Source organism: Prinia subflava, chromosome Z (assembly GCF_021018805.1).
Source record: "Prinia subflava isolate CZ2003 ecotype Zambia chromosome Z, Cam_Psub_1.2, whole genome shotgun sequence".
NCBI classification, from domain to species: Eukaryota; Metazoa; Chordata; class Aves; order Passeriformes; family Cisticolidae; genus Prinia; species Prinia subflava.
In genome coordinates, this window is record NC_086283.1 from 11,638,007 (window position 1) to 11,663,814 (window position 25,808).

Genomic DNA, 25,808 nt, shown 5'->3' on the forward strand with positions numbered 1-25,808 from the left:
TCCCAAGTAATACATAGGAATGTGATCTAGTGGTGAACACTGTGATCCGTTAATGATTGGATTCAATGATCTTAGAGGTCTCTTCCAATCTAAATGATTCTCTGATTCTAAACAGAATATTGCAGGGCTCTTAGCCAGCTTCTGAGACATGCAAGGCTTCAGAGCTCTCCTGTGTGAAGTGCAATTCAGCATCACCTTTTTCTTTAATTCAGTTCTAGAAAAGGGACTTCAGTACAGTAAGGCTCTATTTTGTCATTATGCTAAAAATGAACAAATTAATTTAAAAACAAATTGGTTGCTCCATTTCCAATTCGTTGCATACTATGTGCAATTTGAGTAGGACTACAGAACACTATTTTTAGAGGAGGCTTTTTACCTGTATTTATTGTTGACTTGCTTTACAACTAGGAAAGGGAGGCACTGAGCATTGAGGGCCTGTTGATATAATGCAACATGCTGCTCAATCTTTCTCATACAGCACAAAGTCAAGTTTTCAGGCCCCTTCGGGCCACCCTTACACCAGCAGACAATTTCAGAGCATCCAAGGAGTTCTTGGGCAGCCCTGGGAGAGCTCAGGTCTTTTAGACAGATTTTTTAGCATAGCCATGCCGCTGCTGGGTTCCTACAGGAAGTGTTGATGTTCTTTCCATGGAAATTCAGCGCTTAGATGTTCCTATGGGTTTAGCACAGTACTGCAGAGCAGCATTAATAGCTAAAGTGAGGATGGGTCAAATACGTAATGCATTTGATGTGAGGAATATGGGGGATATACAGTGGTCAGGAACACACCTGCCCAGTTTCACTGGGACTCTGAATTCAGGTAGGACCACAGTACCTATGAGACCGAAATTCACAGCTTGGCCATTTTACAGCAAATGCCCTCACCAAGGAGACAGTGCCTACCCTTGCCCCCTGCACCTTTGCTGGATCATTTATTTTTTGTTGATGTTATGGAGGAAGCAAAATGCCCAGGTGGCCTGGGACCTGAATGGTTTGGTCCTTCCAGGATGCAGACCCACACTGCCCATGAAGCAGCCAAAAGTGCTTGGACCCATAGCCCTGCTCTCTGAGCTCCTGTCCAATGGGAAGCAAAAATATCTATTAAATTTATGTGAAAGCTGAACTACTTCAATAAATCTGGTGCTGACTAATGAGCAATGTTGAAAATTTGTGCTATACAGTCTTGGATTTCACATTTTTCTAAGTAGCAGCTGAAAATAGATGTTTATACTCAGTTTTCATATGCCACAGTGGTGCACATTATCAGCAAAGTCTATTAGTCACTGTTAATTCACGTGTATTAATATCAATTTGTAAAGAAAAAACATTTGATGCTGTAATCCCTTCAAAATGATTGAAGTAATGATTCTGTAAAACAAAATAATCTGTCTGCTGCTACCTCTGTATGCCTCTGTGCTGCTTCTAGAGGTATGTCCTCCTCAAGATATGATCAAAGCCCTTCATTTGTAGTACACCTGCTGTGTTACATCTGCAGACATGCACAGGTTGGGTTGTGACAGCCTGTAAAGACACAAGTGCCAGAAGGCAGTAGTGGAAAATGCTTTCCTAGCTAACCCTCTCCTTCAAAGGTAAGTGTGGGACTGAGGCCCTGCACACCAACACACAGGAGGTGTCCAGGGTAACCAAAACCTGTGTGCTAAAGAAAAGAGGCAGAGCCAAGCAAGGTGTCTACAGAATGTCTCTAGTGTAAACACATATATGTTACAGTGGACACATATACATAAATAATCTTCCTCTAGTTTTGTTTTCAGCTATGTGGTAACAAATGTATGCAAATCCTTGCCACTGATTTCCAGCTAATCTGCATCTACAAAGAGAGGTGGCTGAGATGTATCCAGCAGAGTGAAATAGCCAGTTTGTGGGCCGTGTTTGTTGTACAGAGACAAGGCATCTCTTAAATGGAAGTAATGTAAAACCAGTGTTTTTTAATCAAGTGTGCTGCAAATCATTACTGAAAAGAACACCGAGCATGTTTGCCCACTTGTTTCAAGGTTGGATAGCCCAGTTTTCAGCCACTATGCAGGACTAGGTACATTCAAAAACCAAGACCTGTTTTCTCTCCCTAGCAATCTAGCAACTAAGTGCATGAAAAGACAGGATGCCAGATACAGAAGCCATCTTTCAGGGAACAACTAGTTCTTGCTGCTTCCTGGGACAGTGCTTCCCTGCTTTTCTTTCCTGATCTTAATTAAGTAAGAATTGCCTAGGGAGAAATGTCCCATTACAGCTGTTGGAAATTTTAGTCAGAGTTGTTTGTTTTTCCATCATTTTACAAGGTACGCAACAACATAACCATCTGTCTGCTCTTTAAATAAAATGAAAGGGAAGAAAATCCTTTTCTGCACTCCAGTTTTCCAGTGCAGAGGAAAAAGAACAGGCAACTGGACACTGAAGACACCAAGGTTACAGTAAATGCTTTTTCTCCCATCTTGCTGAGGTCATTTACAGTCTGCTGGTGAAAGTGGCTGAAAATCTGACATTGCAGGCTTCTGCCTCTCCTGTCACTCCTCTTCACAGGCCCACTTTATTCTTTTTTCTCCATCTTATCTTTTGTGTCTCTTCTGTTCTGCAGGAGTAAGTTTGTTGATCCCAGCGGGAGCTGTTCCACAAGGGAGAGTCTATGAGATGTATCTGACAGTTCACAGGAAGGAGAACATGAGGTAAAGAACTGTCTTTATTTCCTTGTGCATTAATAGAGGGGGCAAATGTAGTAACTGAAGACCTGTAACTGTAGTAACTGAAGAATAACACTTATGCAAAGCCTACTGCACTGAAGCTATTTGCTGACATGGAGGTAAACACAAGCAAAGCCAAGGATAAACTTTGCCCCAAAACCAGCACAGACACTGGGTTTCCTAACCAAGTGTTGCACTCTGCAGCAAGTCCTCAGGCCAAGGGGATGCTGAATTGTAGAGGAACAAGGAAAATATGCCATCATGAGTTTGTGAAGCAGAGAAGGTGTGAAGTAACCTCTTGATAAAGACCTGTGCTGCAAAGGAGAAGGGAGCAGAGGAGAAGGGTGATAAATCACTTCAGTGAAGGGACAGGTGCCTGAGCACCTGACCTGGAAAATCTCCTCTCCTGCTAGAGTGAAGGTGAATTTTTATTTTACCCTTCATGAGCTTGGCTAGTTCATGCAGAGGATGGAGCCAAAGCTCTTGGTGTCCTCTACCTCCTTTCTGCTTAGCCCCAGACACCGTGTGCCGAGGGCACCCAGAGCTGATACTGGGATCCAGACCACTGCTGTCTCCTGTTACCTGTGTGGGAAATTCATATTCTAGATCTTAATGTCTACTGGCATGTGATCTGGCAGCCTTGAAATTAAAATAAAATTGTATACAAAAAGGCCAAGATACCATTTGGAACCATTTAGAAAACCCTAATGAAGCGAAAGGTGAGATCTTGGGCTGCAGAATGGACTTGTGCACAAAGGCAGAATGGCAAATGTGAAGCTGAAGCAGTCATTACACGGTACTTTGCCTCTTTCTCCTCTTCATAGCTGGATATGTTTTTTGGCTCAGCCTCTTAATAGCTTTTATTATGTGCTAAGCCACAGCTGTTTATACACTGTGTGATATTGAACACTATTCTTTAGCTTGGTAGTCTTTCACCCAAGCTAAAATAATCTGCTTAAAGAAAAATTAAATAATCCTTCCACCCACCCTTTTGCATACCCACCCACCCTTTTGCATACATTATTCATCAGCCACTCTTTGAAAATAGCTAATTGCAGTACAGAAAAAATGTCTCTGTTCATAGCTAGTATTGATTGTGTTCCTATTACTTTTGGCTGTGAAAGAGGTTTACAAACAGTATTGAACAAAGACTCTTTCCTGAAGAAGGAAAAAAAATCAGATGGCATCCCCTGTTATTCAACGTGCTTCTAAATCTCCCTTTCCAAAATACCTAATTCTTAAAAAAATATTTAATTCCTAGAAGGTGCTGTATCTGCAATTATTTTCTTTCCAGTCAGTTATGGAGGGAATCCCTGTTAGTTTATTCATGCAGCTGTGGACAACTAATGTCACATACTTGTTTAATTTATTTTCTTCAAGAATCATAAAGCCGCCTCTGCATGCTTTGTGATAGCTGTAACTCAGCAAGTCACACAGAGGATAGAAGGATAGGTTAACCTGTGCTGGGAAATGTGCTGCTTGCCAAACTCAGCAAGCATGCTAAAGGACACCTGCAGAAGTAAACAGAGTGGTGTGAATCCTCTCTTACACTGAAGATTTTAGAAGTGATTTCTTTCCCTGGGAGAGCAGAGCAGTCTGCCTTGGGGCAGCAGGGCTCACTGTATTGTGGTGGCCCAGTGACTTTCTGGGTGGACAGACTCTAGTTGCTTATTTGGTTTGTGGCAGTTTTTCAGAAAGCACACCAGGCTCTTCATGCTCCTGGAAAGCAGCTTCTGGGACATTCAAGATGGACATCATTGGGCATTGTCTAGATCACTCAGAACTGAACATTCACCTGCCTCCTTTCCCCAGGTGCCAAGGAGCAGAAGGGGGTGGGTGGCACCCAGCTGTAATGTTCTCCTGTTGCAGGACTGGGTACCAGACCCTTCACTTCTGCAGCAGAGCTACATCTATGTCAAAGCTTCTTTTTCTGACTGCATGGGCCACAGATGTTGCTTCATATAATTGGAGTCGTATGGGTACCACAAGTTGCTGTGTGGCGTAATTATTTTTTAAATCAGCTGCCGCATTCTTGCAGCACACTAGCAGTAAGGACTAGCTGCAGATATTTGCTTTCATGGCCAGGCAGTAACTAACTCCAGTGTGTTCAACAAACCCTGTGAGACCCTATATTTATTTTCATGAGCACTGTGCAAATGTGTATGTGTTGAAAAGTCCTGTTATGTGTTGATGTTGTTTGGCAGGAGACACACCGGAAATTATAAAGTCAGAAATGAAGGCAGAGTCTTGTGCTTGATATTACAACTAGCACCGAGGCAAGAATGTGGTCTCCACAGTGCTACCCTAGTAATACCAGAGCAGCAACAAAGACAGTCAGCACCCTTAGCTCACCTATCTCCAGCAACTTAAGATCTAGCTTACATTTTGTTAGTAGAACTGTGAAACTACTTCTGAATAGTCAAGCTGAAACAGAAAATGTTCTCTCTCAAACACCTGCAAATTCCCCTTTTCCTTCCTTTGTTTTCATAGTAAGCCTCCCCAGTTAATATCTGAAAGCTGTAGTACAGCAATTTGAGAGACTTCACAACCCAGTAATATCACTCTTTGTGTCGCCTCAGATTGGTTAGAAGAGCTTTCTGAGACAATCTGTTTATTCCATTTCATATCCATCAAAGTACGTGAGAGCAGTAAGGTCACCCTAAACGCATTATCCTTTAGCAGTCAGTTGGGGTTCTGATAGCTTGCAGTAAACACCACTTGGAGGCAGTTGTTTCCTCCAACAACAGTCTTAGTGTACTCGTGTCACTCTGGTGTTTCTCTTTTCCTGGACCAATGCTCCAGGAGAGTGTTATCCCTGCTCCTTTCCAGCAAACTCACCCTCATTCTTCCTGTCACTTGAGGCAGGATGGATGGCAGGCAGCTCCCACGCTCTGATCCCTGGCTGGTAGGACCTCATGAAAAGATCCATGTCCTTTATGAAGCAGCTACACTGGGGAAAATTATATATGCATATATACATATATATGTGTAACTGATAAAATGACAACCCTCTGAGAATATTTCACAGCTATCAGACAAGTTTCTGTCTCAAAGCTCAACGTGTTTGTCAGTGTTTCAGAGCGGATGTTCTCTCCCTTAATCTGAGGAAGCATCACCAACTTAGAGATTTGCAAGGAGTCCCTTCTTGAGTAGTGGTTTCATCTGTAAAATCAGCATATTATGTTGGCCAGTACCTGGCAAGAGCCTTTTTCCATGAGCATCTATGAGAGTCTGGCTCTTACAGATTTAGTACTTTATTTAATTAATCTGTAATTTAATCCTAAGGATTAAATATCATGAGTATAAACCTCCAGCCTCCAGGATTTGTTTGACTGCCTCAGGTTAAAAAACAGATCCTGCTGTGAGTTAAATTAGCAGAGCTGTGTTTCCTTCAGAAACATCTGGCAGTGGTCAGTGCTAGATGGGGTCTGGGTCTTGATGGACCACTGGTTTTATCTTGTGTGGCAGTTCCTGTGTTCCTGTGTGAACCCCTGCTGAGCTTGCACAGCATTAGGTGGAGCTACTCTTGCATGCTCTAATCAGAGGCAGGAACTGCACAAAACAGATACAGCTCTGTGAAGGACACTCCTGTCTGTATAATCCATCACACAGGAGGTGTTCCAAATAAGAGCGGAGGTCGCTGAGCCCACAAAATCTGACAACCCTGAAGAACAGAGCAAGCAACACTACTGAAGGTCTTGATGGAAGACACACATAAATGTGCAAATTTCAAATTAGCTACCTTAAAAGAGAAAAGGGTAAGGTGAGCCTTGCCATGATTTGTATCAATGGCTTCATAATATATGCACAGAGTTTAATATAAAGTCAAGCATCTGATTAATGATTGTGATCCAAGGAGCAATGTGAGCAATGTTGCTTTCTCACCAGTAAACTTTAAGCTTAGTGATGTGAAATAAAAGGAATTGAAGTCTTCCACATTTCATTTCTCCACCTTCCTTATCTCAGTTGCATAAACAAAATTACTTTTCAAGTCCAAAAGACAATTTCTTGAAGTGTCAGTCACTATAATTGAAAAATTCAACATGAAAAAGACCAGAGCATGAGCAAAAGGGGAGGGCAAACTTCTCAGAGTATTTTTCTTCTGAAGATAGACTGTCAGAAGAACCAGAGTCTCTCGAGAATATTAAGTTTGAAACTTAAGAAAGAACACATACTAAAAAATAAAGCCCCAGCAATGAAAGAAGAAATAAAATATCTTCCCTCTAACTTTTGACTAAGCTGTTTAGAAGGGTTGCCCTCTGTTGCTATGTGATAGCCATTCCTCTCTCCCTGCTCCATCCTGTGCTTCCTGAGCTGCCTGGAGCACCGTGGCAGGAAGCACAATGTAGTCCCACTGAAGAGCAGAGATTTATCTAGTTGTGCTCACATCTGCTGTCTGACAGCTACCTTAATGAATATGGTCTGGCTTATTACAGGGAGATGGTTTCAAATGAGTAATCCCATTAAAAACACAAATTTGATTGTGAAGGGACCAGATATGGTGAATAAAAGTTTGTTTGCTTTTAAATATAAGTTGACTGGTCTTGATAACCTCTGAGGGAAAACACCTAAAAATATCTGAAGACCTTTTATTTACTGTTAGTGCCTTTTAATAGAAATGCTAAGCAAAGAGTTGAATTTTAGTCTCAGATCTTTGTAAAACAAAAGCATCTCTTTGTTTTTGGAGTTATAGAGCTGAGTGCCCAGTCTCCTCTAATGAGTTGTCCAGAGACTGCTGCAAGCCTAAAGTGAAAGGGGGCTGGGTTTGGGGCTCTTTTTTGGAAAACAGCCTAAAATGGCCCACAGTTTTGATCATTTCTGCTCATAGGTTTAACTCCCTTGCTGTATAAGCTCCCTGTGTCTCTGTGCTGGGTCTCACAATCTATAACACATAAATCTCAGTGCTGGTCACAACACGTTCATCTCTAGGCCGGGATCCTGGCTTTGCTGCTGCTGCATCACCCGTTTCAGGAGAAAGAATAAAATTGCCTGTAATGAGTGACTACACAATAACTTTTCTTCAGGGGAATTTGTTGTTTACTAATTCCATGAATTACTGTTGGTTTATGCTTTGAAGAAGAACGATTAATATCCCTTGTATAATGTATCTTGTCTACGGCATCTGTTTCTGTTCTCATTAGCTGTAGTCAGGCATAATCCCTTTGTTTTAAAATGGAAATTGAAAACAGTGAGAAGCAAGAAAAGATTTTTCAGGAGATTTTTATTCCTTTTGCCTGTCACTTGTCATAGGGCATCTCTCTTTTGTCTGTGCCATTGTGTTCTTTAGCCTCATTCCTGTGAGTTTCAGGTGTTTATTTCTGAGATCTCATGGTGGTCCCTAAACACACTGCTGCTACCTGCAGTCATGTTAGAGCCGGAGAGGAAAGGGAATATCACTGTGATGTGCTCTGACATGCCTTGTCCCACATTACATGTTGATGCCTGCTGTGTTGCAGCAAGCTCACCTGAAGTGTTGTTCACTTTTATTGCTTTCTTTGTTACTAAGTAAGTTTTTGGAACTTGTTTTGCTCCAGCCTCAGCCACAGTACAATAATATTAATAAGATTTTATTTCCTACTCATATTTTTACCCTCTCTAGAATTTTGTGATTGTCTTCTGGCTTTCACTGTTACTTGCAGTGATTCCTTATTAATTGTTACCTGTAAATGTAATTACTCATTACTCAAATGTGTTTTCCACATTGTGAGTAGAAATCCTGGCCTCACAGTAGTCAGAGAGAGGTTAAACATAGACTTTAACAGAGTTGGGATTTCACCTCAACAGTGACAGTGACCCACTTCACACCACTAGAGAACTTCTCTCCAAATCATTATATCTCCACTTTTAAAGGTATATCTGCATGAAGTGGATGTTGGAAAGTCACTAGGACCAGCAGGTGTTCAGTAATTTTGTCGTGCCAGTCTCTGATGTGTGCCTGGTTGGGAATTTGGGACTGTAAAGTCAAGCAGCCCCACAACTGGCCCAGTTTTCTGCTGTTCACTAATCAGACTGTCACCTATAATAAATACCCAGGTCAGGACCATCCATATCTTATCTGCTTGGCAATAAATCTTCTAAGTCTGGTGACAAAGATGCTGTTTATGAACATGGGGAAAATATTATGCCTTGATATTTTTAACATGTCCTTTGTATGCTTGCATCCACCACCCATCTCAGTTCCTCACTCTGCAGTCTGCAACACATCCTGACTTCGTGTTCTGCATGATTTTTTTTTTTACTTGTTCTAATCAGCTATAAAATGTTGCAGCACAGAATCATGCCCTTCATCAGAGTCCTAAAATCTGACAGCTAAAAAATTTTGGCACAAAGCAGTGACTAAACTTAACTTGGAGACAACTTCAGACTGTATGATTTATAAGTACCATATTATTTTAATGACCTTTTGGGTTTTTTTGACTGCAGGCATCAGTGCTTGTCGATTTTAACTCATTTTTCACCTAAAAGGCACTGTATTAATTTTTTTTTAAGGCAATCATGATATATTCACTCCTGCATTCTTTTTGACTGCTTGTTTTGTAACTCAGTCCAAGAAGCAATGATAGTTTATATTTTCTTTCTTTTCTTTTTCAGTACTTTTAGATGAAGTTAGGTTAACTAGATGATTAGATCCATAACTGGTCATATCTGCTTTTCATATAGATATTATAATTTTGAGAGATCTTTCTCATAAGATACTGTATTTCTTGAAATTTCTTGAATTAGACCACAGGAGAGTGTTCAAATATCCACAGACCATTAAAAACCACTGACACACTCTGAGTGGTTTTAAGCTTCTTATAGCTTCTTATGAAAAAATAACAATTTAAATCAGTGAGAAAAAGAAGGAATGTTTTAGCGAAAAACTGTCCAATGATTTATTCAGTCTGGCCTTGCAAAACAGTGATACCTCATTTTCTTAATCTGAATCCAATGATTCTCTGAAGTATGCAAGAGGAGCTGGACTAGCTACTCTATCTGCTACTGTTTCATTTATTTTGTGCATTGTTTGTTAGGCTAAAATAGTTGGCAAATACATGATAGCTGTCCAGATTGTTATACTTTACATCTTTTTTGAAAGACATCTATATCGCAGCTGTTTGTTTCCAGTCCATGGATTTTCAGAAACAATTGTTAAGTCATTTAGTAAACTCATCAGTTAATTTCCACAGATGCGTATCATCTGGATTTACTGATTTGCATAGATTTAAATTTTTCAATGCCAGACCCTTTTTTTTTTCAAATGTTACAAAACCTCCACAACATTTGTGACTACCAAGGGTAATTTTCAAAAATGCCTTCATTCCATTTTGAAAAAGGATTTCTCCTTCTCAGGAGTGAAAGAATGAAGTCTTTCATTCTGTGAGATTAATGGGATAGGCAGGGAGAATTAGGGTGGACTAAATTAGATTAGTCCTATGGACAATATATTTGCAATAGCCAGAAGAGGTGTGATAAATTTGATATCAAAATAGCTTCTGTCCTGATTGGGCCTCCTTGAAAATGTTATCTAAGATTACCTGCTCTGCTCTGCATTGGTGTGGCCTGACCTGGAATATTATGAGCAGTTTTGGCTACCACAATATAAGAAACACATTAAACTATTAGAGAGCATCCAAAGGCGAGCAATGAAGATGGTGAATGATCTTGAAGGGAAGCCATTAGGATTGGCTGAGGTCACTGCATCTGTTCAGCCTGGAGAAGAGGAGACTGAGGGGAGACCTCACTGCAGTTACAGCTTCCTCTTGAGAGGAAGAGCAGGGGCAGACACTGATCTGTTCTCTGTGGTGACCAGTGACACAACCCGAGGGAATGGCCTGAAGTTGTGTCAGGGGAGGTTTAGATTGGATATCAGGAAAAGGTTCATCACCCACAGGGTAGTTGGGTGCTGAAATGGGATCCCGGGGCAGTGGTCACAGCACCAGCCTGGCAGAGCTCAAGAAGTGTTTGGACAATACTCTCATACACACGGTGTGACTCTTAGGGATAATCCTGCACAGGGCCAGGAGCTGGACTCGATGATCCTTGTGGGTCCTTTTCAGGACATTCTAGGATTTGTGATTACAGCTACTGGGGTTTTTTTTCTCTTGGTAAAGATAAAGACTGGCAGGAAAAAAAAAAAAACAGCAATGTTGTCTCAACTAATTTTTCTAAGACTGATGCAGATGAACTTGTATTTGTAAATGCAGTATGGGACTGAAGCCTCAGACAGAGCAGAGCACATGTAGTCCCGTGGGCAGATCAGGATTTTAAGTGCAGATCACATTGAACACTTAATCTCCCACTTGCTGGTTTCTGGATCATGAATTTGTCCTCTATTATTTAGGGAGGCAGTTGATGAGGTACATTCAGCTGCATTTGTCATACACCAGATGTCGGGATAGTTAAAGTCACTCATGCTTCCTCTTGTTTTAAGCTCCTCAGCAGTTGGTCTGGGATGGTTTGCACTTGCACACATGTGCAAACACACACATGAATACACACTATCACTTTCAAACAAGAATGTATGTTGTGTATCCTAAATATTCATATGATTTCCCATAAAACCAATTCCTAGTGAGTGGCAGCAAGCACACTGGGTAATACCTGTGTTTTTAGCTGAACAGCTTGAGGTAATCACTAGAAATCTTGCGCTTTGCAAGTGTGTTTTACCCTCGCACTATTCCTTACCATCCCTTCATCCTTTCTTCCTCACCAGCAGTGACACTTGCCCCCTGCAGGCGTATTTCCAATAGCCATTCTAGTAGATCTGAATGCCTTTTAAGTAAAATGGAGTATCAGTGGTTTGGTGATGACTCAGAACTCAAATTGCACATCTCTGATGTGCTGTGTACCATTTCCAGTCATGCTTGCATGCTCATTAATTCAATGTCTTCCTCTCATCTTCAGTTTTCTCTGTCCTGACAGTAAATAATTCTCACTAGTGGTGCCTACAAGAGCCACCATTCATTTTTGTGTGTTACTGAACAACTGCCAAATGCAGCAGTGACCACATTTTGGCAGAGGGGGAAATGAAGCCTCTGCACACCATCTGCAAGGATCCTTCAGAGTGGAGTGTACTCAGCAAATAGGGCCTATAATTTGCTGACACCTAAACCTGCATTTTGACACATGAGTGATATTTGGCACAAAAACAAACAAAAAATAGGAAATAAATATGAATTTGGGAAAAAAAAACCCCAGCTATTTTGCTTGCACAGTCATTTTAAGAGAAGGATTTTTTATTATTACACATCCATATGAACCTTTTTGTCTTTTTCAACTCACTTAATATCCATCTTTCTGTCTCCTTGGCAGACCACCTGTAGAAGACAGCCAAACCCTGCTGACACCAGTGGTGAGCTGTGGCCCACCTGGAGCCCTGCTAACCCGGCCCATCATTTTAACCATGCACCACTGCGCAGAGCCAAACACCGAGGACTGGCAGATCCAGCTGAAGCACCAGGCTGCCCAGGGACCATGGGAGGTGAGGTCCAGAGCTCCAGCCTGTGTGCTGGCTGCAGGCAGGGCTCTCTGCTGGGCCTTTACTTGCCTTCCTGAACTCGGATACCTGTAGTTTGGAGTGAGAAACATGTAGTTTCCATGTGAGACACATGGCTGCTACAGGCAGGGAGGAGTGCCCTTTCCTGTGAGATGTCTAAGATGCCATAATCTCTGCCCAGGCAGAGATCTGTCTTGGGGCACTTTGGCACCTCCTAGTACTAGCAGTTTTCCATGGTGGGAGCCTGAAGTGGTTCATTGCCAGCAGTATAGCAGGAGAATGTCCCAAGGCAGTGTGGCAAAAGGATCTTCCCACTATAACTGGAGTATAAAGTGATGCTTTCAGCAGGGCTGGGCCATCCTAACAGAGCCCTCCTCTCCAGCTCTGTGCCCCTATGCCCCTGCTGCCACCAGTTGGTCTCATAATTAATTTGGCAAGGGCACTTTATCCTACTGATAACCTTAATAAGGTCAGAGTGGCTTCTGAAGGCAGTTGGGCTGACAGCAGCAGAAGTGCCATGTCCAGCATTGTCTTCAAAAGCCTCTTGTGTTTGTCTTCCTGCCTGCGGCACCAGCTCCTCCTCCTGCTGGGAGGGAGCGTACAGCAAACTCAGCTCAGTCTCGCTAGCTAATCTGCACCCCACAGCCCAACTCATGGCACCACACATGTGTTCCTGATTTGTGTCTGTGTGGTTCTGGCACCCCATCGTGTCCCCCCATCCTCCTCCTGCCCTAGGCAGGGGTTGCTCTGCCAGCCCTGCACACACCCTGGTGTGTGTGTGGTGTCTGTGGGGCCCCTGGCCATCACACAGCGACCTTCTTCCTCCTGTCATTTCTGGAGCAGCTCCTCCAGGCTGAGCCTCACACACACGTGTGCACACACATTCATGCCCACCCCTGCAAGCATCACTCGGGGCAGTGCCTCCTTGCCAGAGCCAGGTGCTGACGTGGCCACGGAGCAGCACCCTGCCCTCCAAAAAGATTGTGCCACTGCTGCAAACGTGGCAGGTTTGCCTCTCCAGAGACTAAGGGAGCCAAGCTTAATGCCTAATGCCAGCTGAGCCCACCCCTCTCAGCTGGCAGGTGTGCACGTTGTGCTGCAGAGCTGCAGGCAGCAGGGGTGAAGCGGACGAGTTGTGCTGAGCATCATGAGGCACGCAGTGGCTTTGCAAGAGGCGGCTGTCACCCGCTGCTGGCGTTTCGCTTCTGCTGCCTCTCAAAGCCATTCAAAGCGCCTTGTGTTGTGTGCAGGATACTACACGCAGGGTTGAACGGAGAAATTAGCAGGGGAGCTGTTTTCCTGTATGCCCAGGGTGGGGAGGTCATCTGCATTCAGGCAGTATTTTTTTTCCTCATCCTGCAGTCTCGTCACAGAGGATTATTCTGAGGAAGCAGCAGGTGATATTTCACATAGAGGTGATATTTGGCCATTGCAGAGATTACTTCCCTTCCTTGAAATTTTAAAACTCCTTATTGTTGTGCTTAGGAGGTGAAGGGCAGTTATTTATTCAGCATGCCTGAGACTATTGATGCTAAATCATGGTCACCAAATGATTATTTCTGCAATAATTTCAATGAAGCCTTGGTGATATTTTCATGATTTGCCTAACTCCACCCAGAGTTTTAAAAGCAGGAGTGAGGACAAGGGTAGTTTTCAACCTCCAACATCATCACCAGCACCCAAGAGAAATCTGCTCCCTGTCCCTACACAGGAGAAAAGCTAGAAGCAGGGCTTTTAGCTTGATTAATCCAAGGGGCAAACAGCAAGGACTTTTTGCATCATCTAGGCTTGAAAGGGGCATTGCTGCCTGAAAGGAGAGCAGCTCTGAGGGGTCACATGCTGTAACTTGGCCTCTTTCTCTCTTAGGATGTGGTGGTAGTCGGAGAGGAAAACTTCACCACCCCGTGCTATATCCAGCTGGACCCAGAGGCCTGCCATATCCTGACAGAAACCCTCAGCACCTATGCCTTGGTGGGACAGTCAATCACCAAGGCAGCAGCCAAACGTCTCAAACTGGCCATCTTTGGACCACTGTCCTGCTCTTCCCTGGAGTACAGCATCCGGGTCTACTGCCTCGATGACACGCAGGATGCTCTTAAGGTGGTTCTTGATCTCTTGCTTGCTCTCCTTCTCCCTCCCCAGTTGTCACAGGACTGCAGTCATAGCAGAGACTGGACCCTCTGCTCCATGTATTCATGGTCCCTGGGTTATTTTTCTGCTTAGAAGAGCTTGCCAGCAAGCTGCTGGTTTACAGTTTAACCCTCACACGCTATAAATTGTCCTTTGCGTAGGGATCTCACACTATTTCTGCCCACCAGTCTTTTTTCCTTTGTTTACCTGTATCATATCCTGAATCCTAAGGTTTTTGCATTATTAAAAGGCCATAAGGTACACAGGCTTCGTTCGTTATTCATGTATTTTTAATGCTAAGTGCCAGATCCCCAGGGATGGGGAAACATATAAATGCTTCTTTGTACATAGTTGATAATGATGAAAGAAGATTCTGGCCTGTTAATCACTGCCTGCTTTCATACTGCTTTATTACACCTCTTTGCGTGCAGCTTTCTGTGTTGGGAATTTGCGACTGGAATAAACCAAAGCTGCTGCTATCCCTAACTGCATAACCTTACCCTCCCAGTGTAATTCTGGCATTCACACTAACACACACTCACTACTTGCAGATAAGCAGAGAGGTAACCATACTTGCTATTTCTCTTTATAAATACCTGTACTTATACAAAAGGTATCTATAATAGATGCACTCATGAAATATGTAGCTCCAACTGCACAAGTGAATTTATGAAAAGGTGGGGATTTTCCTTTAGTTGTACGTAGTGCGACTTCACTTCTTTGCAGCAAAGTGATTTCAAAGCCTGACTAAGCAGAGTCATCCTGCTGCTGTACCTGCTTTTGCTTCTCCAGGTCTAGGTGGGAATTATTGAGTTTAAACCCAAATACACGGGCTGGGAGATGTTTGTGTTTTTCAGAACAGCGGCTTCCATCACTGAGAGCATCATGCTTGGTTGTCCTCTCTGATATTCTCTGATATTGCCTGCCTAGGCTTTGCTGAGCAGGTGCTCTTACATATGTAAGAAAGGCAACAAAGTATAAGGGTTGAAGCAGGCACATGGTGACTACAGCACGGTTTTGTCCCCTGGGAGCTTGGTCTCTGTCACTGCATTGGTGTTACCAGCCTTTTAGAAACAACTATTTTCCCTGGTCTGATTCCCCTTTTGCTTTTCCTATTAAAAACAAAACTGTTGGAGTCCCTGTTTCCATGGATCCTCCGCAGAGAGTGAAAAGTACAGAGATAGAAATAAAACCCTTAGAAAAATTAGAATATATAAAAGCTTTAAATGCATAAAGTAGAAATCTAACCCTTGGCTTTAAGTTTTACATGCCCTAAGTCCTAGTTGTTAGCGTAGAAGGACACAGCTTCAGGCCTAGTGATAGAGTATAGACACAACAAAAATAGAGTACTGTTTATAATTTTTAGTATGAATTTTATGTACAACAAGGTAGAACCTTATGCTAGTAAGATAGAGTTTTACGTTAATAGATATGTGCGTAGGTTTTGATAATGTTTTTCGTAGTTTTTACGAACTTTAAAATTGTACTTAGATTGGTTAGTGTGTAGATAAAAAATATGAATATGCATTTTGCAATTTGGGATAAAAAACCTCTGGGTTGGAGGTGGAGGTATCGGTTGATTGATCAATCCGATCTATCGATCCAACCTCCACCTCCTGCAGCCTGAGGAAGGAGTCCTGGCAGGGAGCCGAAAGGGATTCTAAAGGTACCATCTATTGTAGCCTGGCATCTGGGCCCTGGGGTCCTGTCCCTTCCTCCTGCGAGGGTTCGGGACCCCGGGACCCCTACTTGCCCCTGCGATCCCGTCCCTTCCCTTTCCCCCTGCGGCGTTTGCCCCGGAACTCTGTTCGGGGCTGCTGGGGAGTCTGTGAGGGTTCCTGTCTCTGCAACCGGGAACTGCAAGGGTTTGGGACCCCCGGGACCCCTCCTTGTCCCTGCGGCCCTGCTTTCGGGAACCCTGCCGAGTTCGGGACCCCTATTGCCACTGTGATCCCCGTGGCCGGGACCCCTGTCTGGGATCTGTGATCTTGTGCTCCCTTTCTGTTATTGTGACCCCACGGCTGGAAAATCCTGCTTGGGGTCAGATGGGAGGCTGATTTACCTAGAGGCTGTAATGTCAGATTTATGCTCGCTTATAGTCTTACTAGAGTCTTGCTTGTTAGGAATTCTATGCTTTGTTTGCTGTTTCATTAGAGCTTTGTGTGTTAAGATTTCTATGCTTTGGATATTGTTTTATTTAGACTTTGTTTGTTTATGTTTATAATTAGTTGTATTGTAAAGCCGCTCTTAGGACTCTTGCACCTTCAGATACATGCTTTGTAAATAAACCACTCTGCTTAGATACTAAAATGATATAAGACCTTATAGAGACTCTATACCCATAAAACGACCTCGGCACAAAACAAAACAAAAGATCAAACAAACAAACACAAAAAAACCACCCAAAACAACTGAACAGTGAAAAGGATCTTTCACAGCAATCAAGCTTCAAAGGTCCTGATGGTTTTATGCCTGTGCTGCATAATACAATTTTCCATGGGTTTGACAAGGCCTGAGGTAATAATAACTGAGTTGGAGGGGCCTTGGCCAGCCAGCTAATGCAGTCAGAGCTGAGGAATCTAATTAGAAATTACTGAGGAGCTGTTGGTCTGTTTCTAATAGACTGTAGAGAGAGTTGTGTGGTAAAGTTAATCCAATTCAGTGCAACAGCAGAAGGCATCAGGAAAAGCACACAGGGGGAACCATCCTTCACCTGAGAAGCTGCAGCCAAAATCTGGGACGGCAACAGGTCAGTCCTTGGGATCCTGATGCAGTTAGTCTCGCCAAAGCGAGACTACAGTTTAGTGAGGAAAGGTGAGCAAAGTCAGGAGGCCATCATCCCACTCAGTACCTAGTGCTTTTTAACGTCAAGTTTGTGCATTTTAATTTCGTTTTCTCTTTGGCATGTCCACTCCAAGACTGAGGGGACACCCATGGGTTTCAAGACTCAGCCAGCTAGTGGTTCGCAGGAGGACAAGTACATCTGCTTGCTGGCCACAGACTCTTATGAATGCATGAGTTGCACTTCTTTGGAAGTGTAAGGTCTGGGGAAGGAGAAAATTGAGGAAAAAGGAGTCTAATAGACCAGCTGTAGATGAGTAAAATGGGTGTAGATGGAAGGACTGGCTATGGACTAGTGTGTATAAGCAGTAATGTACAAACTAGTACATACAAACCAGTGTGTGCTAAACATCCCTGTGTGAAAGTGTTGGGCAGACTCAATCTATGACTATTTAGATGGGAAAAAAAAAAGTTTGGGGTATTTGGCACGTGCTTTCACAGCAGCTGGTACTGCAACAGCCCCTGCCGTGCTGGGAGGACATCCTTGGCACTGCTGTATTGCCAAAGGAAAGGCATTCACAGGGCAATTACCACTGAGTGTGGGGACAAGGCAAGCAGACAGGGCTGGGCCAGCAGATCCTGAGGTTAGAAGTATTTTGGAGAGGAAAGAAAAGTTGTGAGCAGCAGGTGAAGCACCAGCTGCAGCATCTCCGAGTCTTGAGGCTGGCTGCTCTAGGCAAAGCACAGCAAGGGTAGGGAAGAGAAATATTCCCATATTGCATTGCCTGAGCTCTGGAGGAGCCTTTGTAGGAGATTGTGTGTGTGTTTTTAATAGACAACCAAGTGCATTCTGTTCTTATTTACAACTAGGAATGAGTGTGCCATATGCTGAATATGTTTTAACAGCCACCAAAGGAAGACAAGTAGTTGCAGTGTAAAGCACAGTGCAGTATTTATCCAGCAGACTTTTCCCTCTCATCATGCAGAGTAAGCACTCACAGCTGAGCAGCCAGCACCCGCAGTACAGCAGGGCAGTGTAATGATTTGCCATCAATAAGGGCTCAGTTATTGTGGGAACAGCTTAGTGAGGTTCCTGGCAGCCATGGGGTAGTGTGGGCTCGGTGCTGATCACACATGCAGCATCCTCTGCCCCACAGGGTCCTGAGCCACCTGGATGGGATGCTCACAAAAATGCTTTTTGGGCAAGGATGAAGGGAGTTGTGACCGTGAGTGCTAGCCTCTTTTTTTAAGGCTAATTTTTGCACTTTGAAGTGCAAAAAGTGATGCCCAAGGTTAAAAAAAAAGAAAGAAAAAGAAAAAAAGTTTGATATGACACTTTATATGTATATGATAACTATAAAGAAATACATCTGCTTTGCCCTCTTTATTGATATGGGCTTTGAGATTGAGGTATGTGACCTGTGTGTGGCAGCGTGGCAGGGGCTGAGCAGTCAGTTACATGGAAACAGCTGCCTCCCTCACTGGCGGCATGAGAAGGACTTCTGGCTGTAGCAGGGTGACATTCCCCAGCCTGTCTTCTGCTGCACAGTAGCTGTCTTCAAAAAAACAAGCACCCAAAGGCCTGTGATCTTCTCGCTGTTATTTAATGTGTATTTTTCTTTTCACTGAAGAAAGGAACAGCTTGGACTGAACACTGTTGTTTCCTTGTGCCCCTCTAATGAGTCCCAGGTTGTGGCTGTTCTGGTGTCACAGGTGATGGAGTGATGCCTTACACAGCTCCCTCTCCTAAGAAATAACTCCTGCCTTGCAGAGCAGCGAGAGATGGTGGGCAGGGTGACCACAGCCACCTCAGCATGGTGCAAACAATATGCAGCCCAGGTTTCGGCTCAGGAGGATGCAGAGGTGCCAGCCAGTGGAATAAGCAATGCTCTAAAAAAAGGCCGTATGGCAGGAACCCACCTGCGTGTTTGAAGGGCTGTGCAAGACATGGCTCCAAATTAATTCTGAATGAATTGGCTAAATGGCATGGGAGAAGCACGGGCTGCTTGGCATCCTCCTTTTAGAAAATGTGGAAGGGCTACAGTCGTCCAGGGTGGTTACCAGAAGTGGGATGTTGAAACTAGACACACAGATCTGTTGGGTGGGATGATGCAGCATCATGTTGCAGTTTCCCCCACAGCAGTGCATCTCCCAGAGCTGGTGCAGCACAGGCAGGAGCAGTTTCTCAGCACCTCTGCCCCACTTGCCTGAGAGGTGCCATCTGCAATTAGCTCACACAGTTCCACAAGTCATCTTCTGGACCTTCCAGGTAATTGGAACATAATGAAGATCTATAGTAATCAGATAATTACTATCGATTGCTCTTTAGACATCTTGATGAAATAATTAGGTGGCACTGGAGGGAAGCTGGAACTGATTCATTGGCATAACCTTAATCTGAAAGGTTTCCTGATTTTGTTTATTTTCCTCTAATGGCCAACAAAAGAACATCATTTTAGCTTCAGGATCTGCCATATGTTTTTCTTATATGCTTATTACCTCCCTTAATGTGGTCAGGAGCAGCTTAGCTAAACCGGGGGCTCCTTTATCTGCCCTGGGGCAGAATTTCGGTTTTGTGTGCCCCTGTATTCCTTGAGCATCTCCACTGCATGTGATTGTCTTTGGCCACATGAGACTGGTTGGCTGGTTGACTCTTAATTAAATGTGACTGAGATTGGCTCTGCTGGTTTCTAATGGGGCTTATGAAGGTGCCTTTATACTTGCTTCTTCCACGTGGTCCACAATTAGGCTGTTTGTAGGCAACATTCCACTATGGTCTTATTAATTACAAGCTTGTATTTAGCTTCATAAAATGACCAGACTCTTGGCATGCTAGCTTTTAATCACATGACCAGTATTTCAGTCACCCTGAACCTGTGTATTCGTATGAACAAAATGTTCCACCACAGTGTCTTGTGCTGTTTCCAAGCCATCCTGCTGGACAGTGTCAGGGTAGGAATCTGTTATCTCTGTCACAGCGCACTTCGTCAGGAGGCCGTGAGCTGACAGACCAGTGGTATGCACAGGTCTCACATCAGCAGGACCTACACAAACAAGAGTTTCCAAAAACAAGATAGCAAAGCTACCATAGATGTCCAGTTTGATGAGCAACAGAGATTGATCTATTTCTGTACTGAAACAGTGACTGCATGCAAAGTCTTTGCATTCCATTTAATAGCATAGAATTGAGCTTCTGCTTATAGGACATGTGAGAGTACACTGTATCTCCCAGGGGAGAGGTGCCTGCATCCCTGCTGGGCTGCTGCTGGATGAAATAGGTGAGAGGGTTATAATCAGATTGACTAATGCAGTTCCAATTCACAGGGACACACAGTTCAGTGTGATGCCTCTGTATTTTTTTAAGCTGTATTACACAAGTTACAGACCTACTGTAACTGGATGCTGAGGACTTGACAATCTTGAGGACAATCTTGAGGACTCAGAAGACCAATGTGCTGTCTTGGTGAAACCTGACCACTTTCTTCTTTTTATACTGATACTGCAGGAGGTTCTCCAACTTGAGCAGCAGATGGGCGGGCAGCTTTTGGAAGAGCCTAAAGCTCTGCATTTCAAGGGAAGCACCCACAACCTCCGTCTGTCCATTCACGACATTGCCCATTCTCTCTGGAAGAGCAAGCTGCTGGCTAAATACCAGGTGAGTATTACAAAACATTCCCATTGGATGCTAGCAGTGAGGCTTAAAGAAATACTGTCACACAGAGGTCTGTTTAAAAAGCACCAGGAGTCAGGCTGTGGTTCCATGGACACTTTTTTTTCCCCTGGACCATTTGCAGTCACATTAGCATGCAGCCTGCAGTCTCTGGTCACATAGCATCCATGCCTTGGTCCCACATCCCTCCCTGACTATATTTTTTTGCTTTCCTCCTGCAGGAAATTCCCTTTTATCATATCTGGAGTGGATGTCAGAGGAACCTGCACTGCACCTTCACGCTGGAAAGGTTCAGTCTGAATACCCAGGAGCTGGTGTGCAAACTGTGTGTGCGGCAGGTCGAAGGAGAAGGACAGATCTTCCAGCTCAACTGCTCTGTGTCAGAGGTAAATGATGTTTGTGTACCTTTCTATCGAACCACAGGAACACGGGGATGGCTAAGAAGGTAAACCCTTTCCCATTGGTACCTCTTTAGTACTTCCCATTTTGCTCCTGTCTGCTGGTATGGACATCAAGAGTAGATTAAGTCGTTGCTTTGTCTCTCCTGTTGCATTTTTCCTTTGTTTCTCTCATCTGGAAGGAAGCATCCCTCCTTCAAGGGTGGGAGGATAGCAGCTTTGGTCTCTCTACTAGTGCTGCCTTTCTATGTCTATGTGGAGGAGCTCTTTGCCTACAACTCCCTAAAACATCTCATGAAGCTCTTATGGTCCTGTTTCCTTGGCAGTCCATGAGACCCATCGTGCCTGGCAGTTCCCTGGAGAGAGAGAAAGAGAATAGGAAAATGTCAGCGCTGTATGTTCCTTGAGCCACTCCCCTCTGATCCCACTTAATAGCTGCTGTGCAATAGGAAATATCAGATAGTCTGGTTGCAGTAAATGTTTCTCCTCATATTTTTCTACTACTACAATCCTGACTTTTGCCTTTGGCAATTTTTCTTTTGATGGCTGGCATTTTCCAGAAGAAATACTATCATGAGTTTGGAGACATCTTTGCCAATGCTGTGTAGCACCTGGAGAATTTTTGCTCCATGGGGCAGTCAAGCCTGGGGCTGAGATGGAGCAACAAATTCAGGTGTGAAGTGGCATTGATTTCAGTGAATGTGCTGGTGGGTTTTATCCCTGGTACCCTTGGCAGCTGCAAGGAGCAAACTCTCAGGCAGCAATTACTGCTGGCTGGCTTGGGGAAGGGCTGCGAGAGCAGAGACAAAAATTACTTGTGCTGTAGGGCTCTGACAGTGAGCAGCATTACCCGTAACATCTGCTTGGTTAGTGGGTGTAAAGTTACAGATTCATCTGGGGACTACACAGCATTAAGGACAGATGGTAAAACAAGCATCATAAACAATTATTGTAATAAGTGCCGCATTGAGGTAATCACTAATTTAACCTCACAGAGAAAAGAAAGAACTGAAAGTAACTTTAATGAAATGCAAGTGTAAGCTATAATCATCTTCAGCTGGTTGTGTGTAATAGGGCCTGGTAATAGATTCAGAGGGAACAGGATAATATTCTTGTCTTGTGCTGTGATCCTATCCATCAAGGATGAATAGAGTGAATAATACCACTGCGATCAAGGCTGCCTCCTGCAAAATTGCCCCTTGTTGTTGACACTTTGTGATATTCCCAAACTCCAGCAAGGAACAGGAGGACTTTGGTCTGCTAAGAGCTGGAATATAGGGTCAACTAGGGAAAAATCCTATAACTCAGAGATTTGACTAAACGGTAATCTCCTGAAAGGGTAATAACTGCAACTTGGAAACCAATGTATGCCTCTAGAAATGTGACAAAGGCATCAGACTAGGCATCATGAAACCATAGATCTGGTTTCTCACATCTTCTGAGGTTAGGCTAGTGGTATCCAGCTAGTGGTTAGGCATTGCAGAACTGTGCTGGCGTCTTTCTTTATTGCTTAGTCTGTCTCTCTGCCCCTGTCACCGTGCAATAAAAATTTAGTAACATAGTTTCCTGCATCCTCCCTTGATAGGCTTTCATTTTAGTCCCCTGCAAAGGCTGTAAAACTTCTGCAGATTAAACTGTCTTATACTGGCTTTATACAGTGTCTACCACTGGGACTTCAAAAATACAAATGCAGTGAGTGCCAAAACACGCACATTTCCAAAGCAGGAGGAAAATTGTGATAAAGGTCTCCCATGATTCATTTTTGAAGCCCTGTTTTTATCTTGTGCTGTTGATACTCACACAAAAGAGCCACAGAGCAATGCTACAGCTACCTGGGCCCCTTCTGCAGCAATCCTGAACCCCCTGGGGCAGCAGGCCATATTGAAAGCCAGGGCAGCACTTGTGTCCTTTGGCCCAGAATATAAAGAAAAGGTTATCTGTCTTGAATGCCACTGCCACCACCCTACTGCCACTTCCAACCTCCCAGTCCAGGTGAGCCTGCAAGCAGCACCAGCGTCAGGCATGTCATTTTTCTGGCTCCTAGGCAGTGCCTGCTGCCAGGTTGTTGGACACTGAGGTTTGGACACAGTCTGTGATCCAGGGCCTTGGCACCCAAGTACAAGATGCCACATTCAACATGTTAGGACATTACAGGGTAGTGTAAACCTTCCCTGGTTAGAAATTTCACTGATTGCCTAAAATGCCATGTCTTCAACAAAAACAAAACCCAAAAAAAACCCCCCACCACAAACCCTCCCCCCAAACCCAAAAACAAATAAACAAAAGCCCCCTTCATATTTATACAGTGGAAGATAATTAATTGATGTAGATAAAGGAGTGGAGCCAAAAGGTCTAATTCTGTCCATTTCTTATGGACACTGGCTCTCTCCTTTCTGTCTCTGAATACTTTATTGGGTGGTATATCAGAGATTGCACAGGACTGTGAGCATCTCCAGCAAAATCCTTGGGAGGTTTGTGATTGCAGCTTCAGCCAGGGGCTGTCTGGCTTTAAGACTGTTTCAGCTCCTTCCAAACAGCCAGTTTGACATGAGGCAACAAGACAGTTCACAGAGGAGAAAACAAATTGACATTTAATGACGAGTCTTTAGCACAAGTGTTTCTGGCTGCCTGGGTTGTGATCTGGAAGAGGGAGTGGAGAAGTCTCAGGGTTGCTCTTCCCTGAGATTCTCCTTGGGGTTGCTGTTCCCTGAGGTATGTAGGGTTTTCCAGCTTTTCTTGCTCAAAAGGTCCAGAGCCAGAGAAGATCAACAGAGTCTGCCAGTCTGTGCCTCCAAGGTTGTTTATTCTTTCATTATCTCTCTGTTCTTTCTCAGCTCTGCAAGGCATCCCCATCAGAGCAGGACACACGGCAGACTGGGGCAGATCAGAGGCAGATCAGACTTTATGAACCATCTCCCTGACCCAACCACCGTCCACAATGTACTTTTTATTTACAAAATCTTACCATTACTTACTACGTATGTTAACATGTCATTTCTACTCTAAACCAATCCTTGTGATACAGCTCAGCAGAAAATGGGGGGTGAGAACAAGGACAAGGAGGACAGGACCACTCTCCAATTCCTCCATCTTGCCTCTTCAAACCCATATACTAAAAATCCTAGATTCTACATTCACACTCTGTGATTAACTAACTACTGCTTCTTTTGAATTCTCTCAGCTTGTGATTCTTCATACAATGTGGACATTCTCTTCCGTGGACAGGGATCAGAGGCAGTGTCCTCCTGGGCTCTGTGTGAGGCTGGTTGACCCCCTTGTACAGATCCCAGACTCCCTTGTCTGGTCTCCAAACCCTCCAGGGTGGCCAGGGGGATGTCCTGGACTCTGACAGAGAAGCAGCTCCCTCATTTCTGCTAGAAAAGAATACTAGATTGTGAAATAGACTGAGCACCATTAGGGCAGAACCAGCCATGTTTGCTGCTTTTTCCATCGAGGTCCCTGCAGGACCTCGCTGTTCCTAAACAAAGCCAACCATCCAAATTGACTGGCTATCATTGTCCCACCAGCTACCAAGTCTGTGGGCACTAAATCTATGCAGGCCAAGGAGAAGGCAAAGTCCTTGTGCAGAAGAGCCAACTGTGTTATTCTCAGTGGTGTTAGCAGATGAGTCATAGGGAACCCTATAGCTGGGAGGACCACCTCAAAGAGCATCAAGCACCACATCTGCAGGGGACAAGCTGGCCTTGGAGATGACTTTTCACTTGAAACACTTGCTGCCACACTGCCCTGGAGCACAGCATGTGTCCTGGGGAGAGAGAGGCCCGCCACCCACCTACCCCACCCCCTGTCTGAGCACATGCTCTCCATCTATTTCCAGAGTCAAAGCTGCATGAAGATTTGGGCTCAGCTTGTGCCTGGGGTGGTATTTACTGTCTCTCTGTGGTCTGCACAGCATCAGAAGTTTCAGAGAGCTTGGGTACTGCCAGAGGGATGTCAGGGGTGTGAGCCTGGTGCTGGCGCAATAGGACACTGGGGGCTTGGGAAGGGGGCTTTGTCAGCCATGCCAGGAAATCCCAGTTCTGCTCTAATAGTAGCAACTTGCTCTGAAATGTTTCTAAGTGATTGATACTTTATTATTTCCAGTAAGTGATTAATTAAGGTAGCAAATTTATCCAGCTAGAGTACAATTCACCCTCAAAAAAGAGGAGCAAAAAAACCTTTTGTCTACCCAAAGCTGATTATAAATATTTCTGTTTTCCAGTGGACTAACATGTTTATGTTAGTGTTTAGTAGATTAGCAGAGGGCTGCAAGCAAAAAGCCCTGAGTCTCAGAGGATGTAGTTCTACAATTGTCTCTTCACTCAGTAACAAAACTGATGGGTTGTTTGGTTGCGGTTTTTTTCTGTCTTTCCAATCTCAGGAGCCTACCAGCATTGATTATCCTCCCATGGACTCGGCAGGCACCATCACCACCATCGTGGGGCCCAGCGCTTTCAGCATCCCCCACCCAATAAGGCAGAAGCTGTGCAGCAGCCTGGATGCTCCCCAGACCAGAGGCCACGACTGGCGCATGCTGGCCCACAAGCTGAAACTGGACAGGTGAGCAGGGCTGCCCATATGTGGTCAGGCAGGGAAGCTCCTAGGGATGGGCATATGTGCAAAAATGTCCTGGTGAAAGTACCTCTGAAAGCACA

At 44.2% G+C, this 25,808-nt stretch overlaps 1 protein-coding gene across 3 annotated transcripts in view; it reads left to right on the forward strand.

The window, feature by feature from the left end:
- UNC5C (unc-5 netrin receptor C) overlaps window positions 1-25,808 on the forward strand; it is a 257,297-nt gene that overhangs the window by 226,709 nt on the left and 4,780 nt on the right. For all 3 annotated transcript variants that reach the window (XM_063422938.1, XM_063422936.1, XM_063422939.1), the window contains 6 exons: window positions 2,594-2,681; window positions 11,991-12,159; window positions 14,041-14,274; window positions 20,591-20,740; window positions 20,977-21,141; window positions 25,535-25,713. In XM_063422938.1, the coding sequence (XP_063279008.1) occupies window positions 2,594-2,681; window positions 11,991-12,159; window positions 14,041-14,274; window positions 20,591-20,740; window positions 20,977-21,141; window positions 25,535-25,713 (985 nt within the window). The remainder of the gene's footprint in view (window positions 1-2,593; window positions 2,682-11,990; window positions 12,160-14,040; window positions 14,275-20,590; window positions 20,741-20,976; window positions 21,142-25,534; window positions 25,714-25,808) is intronic.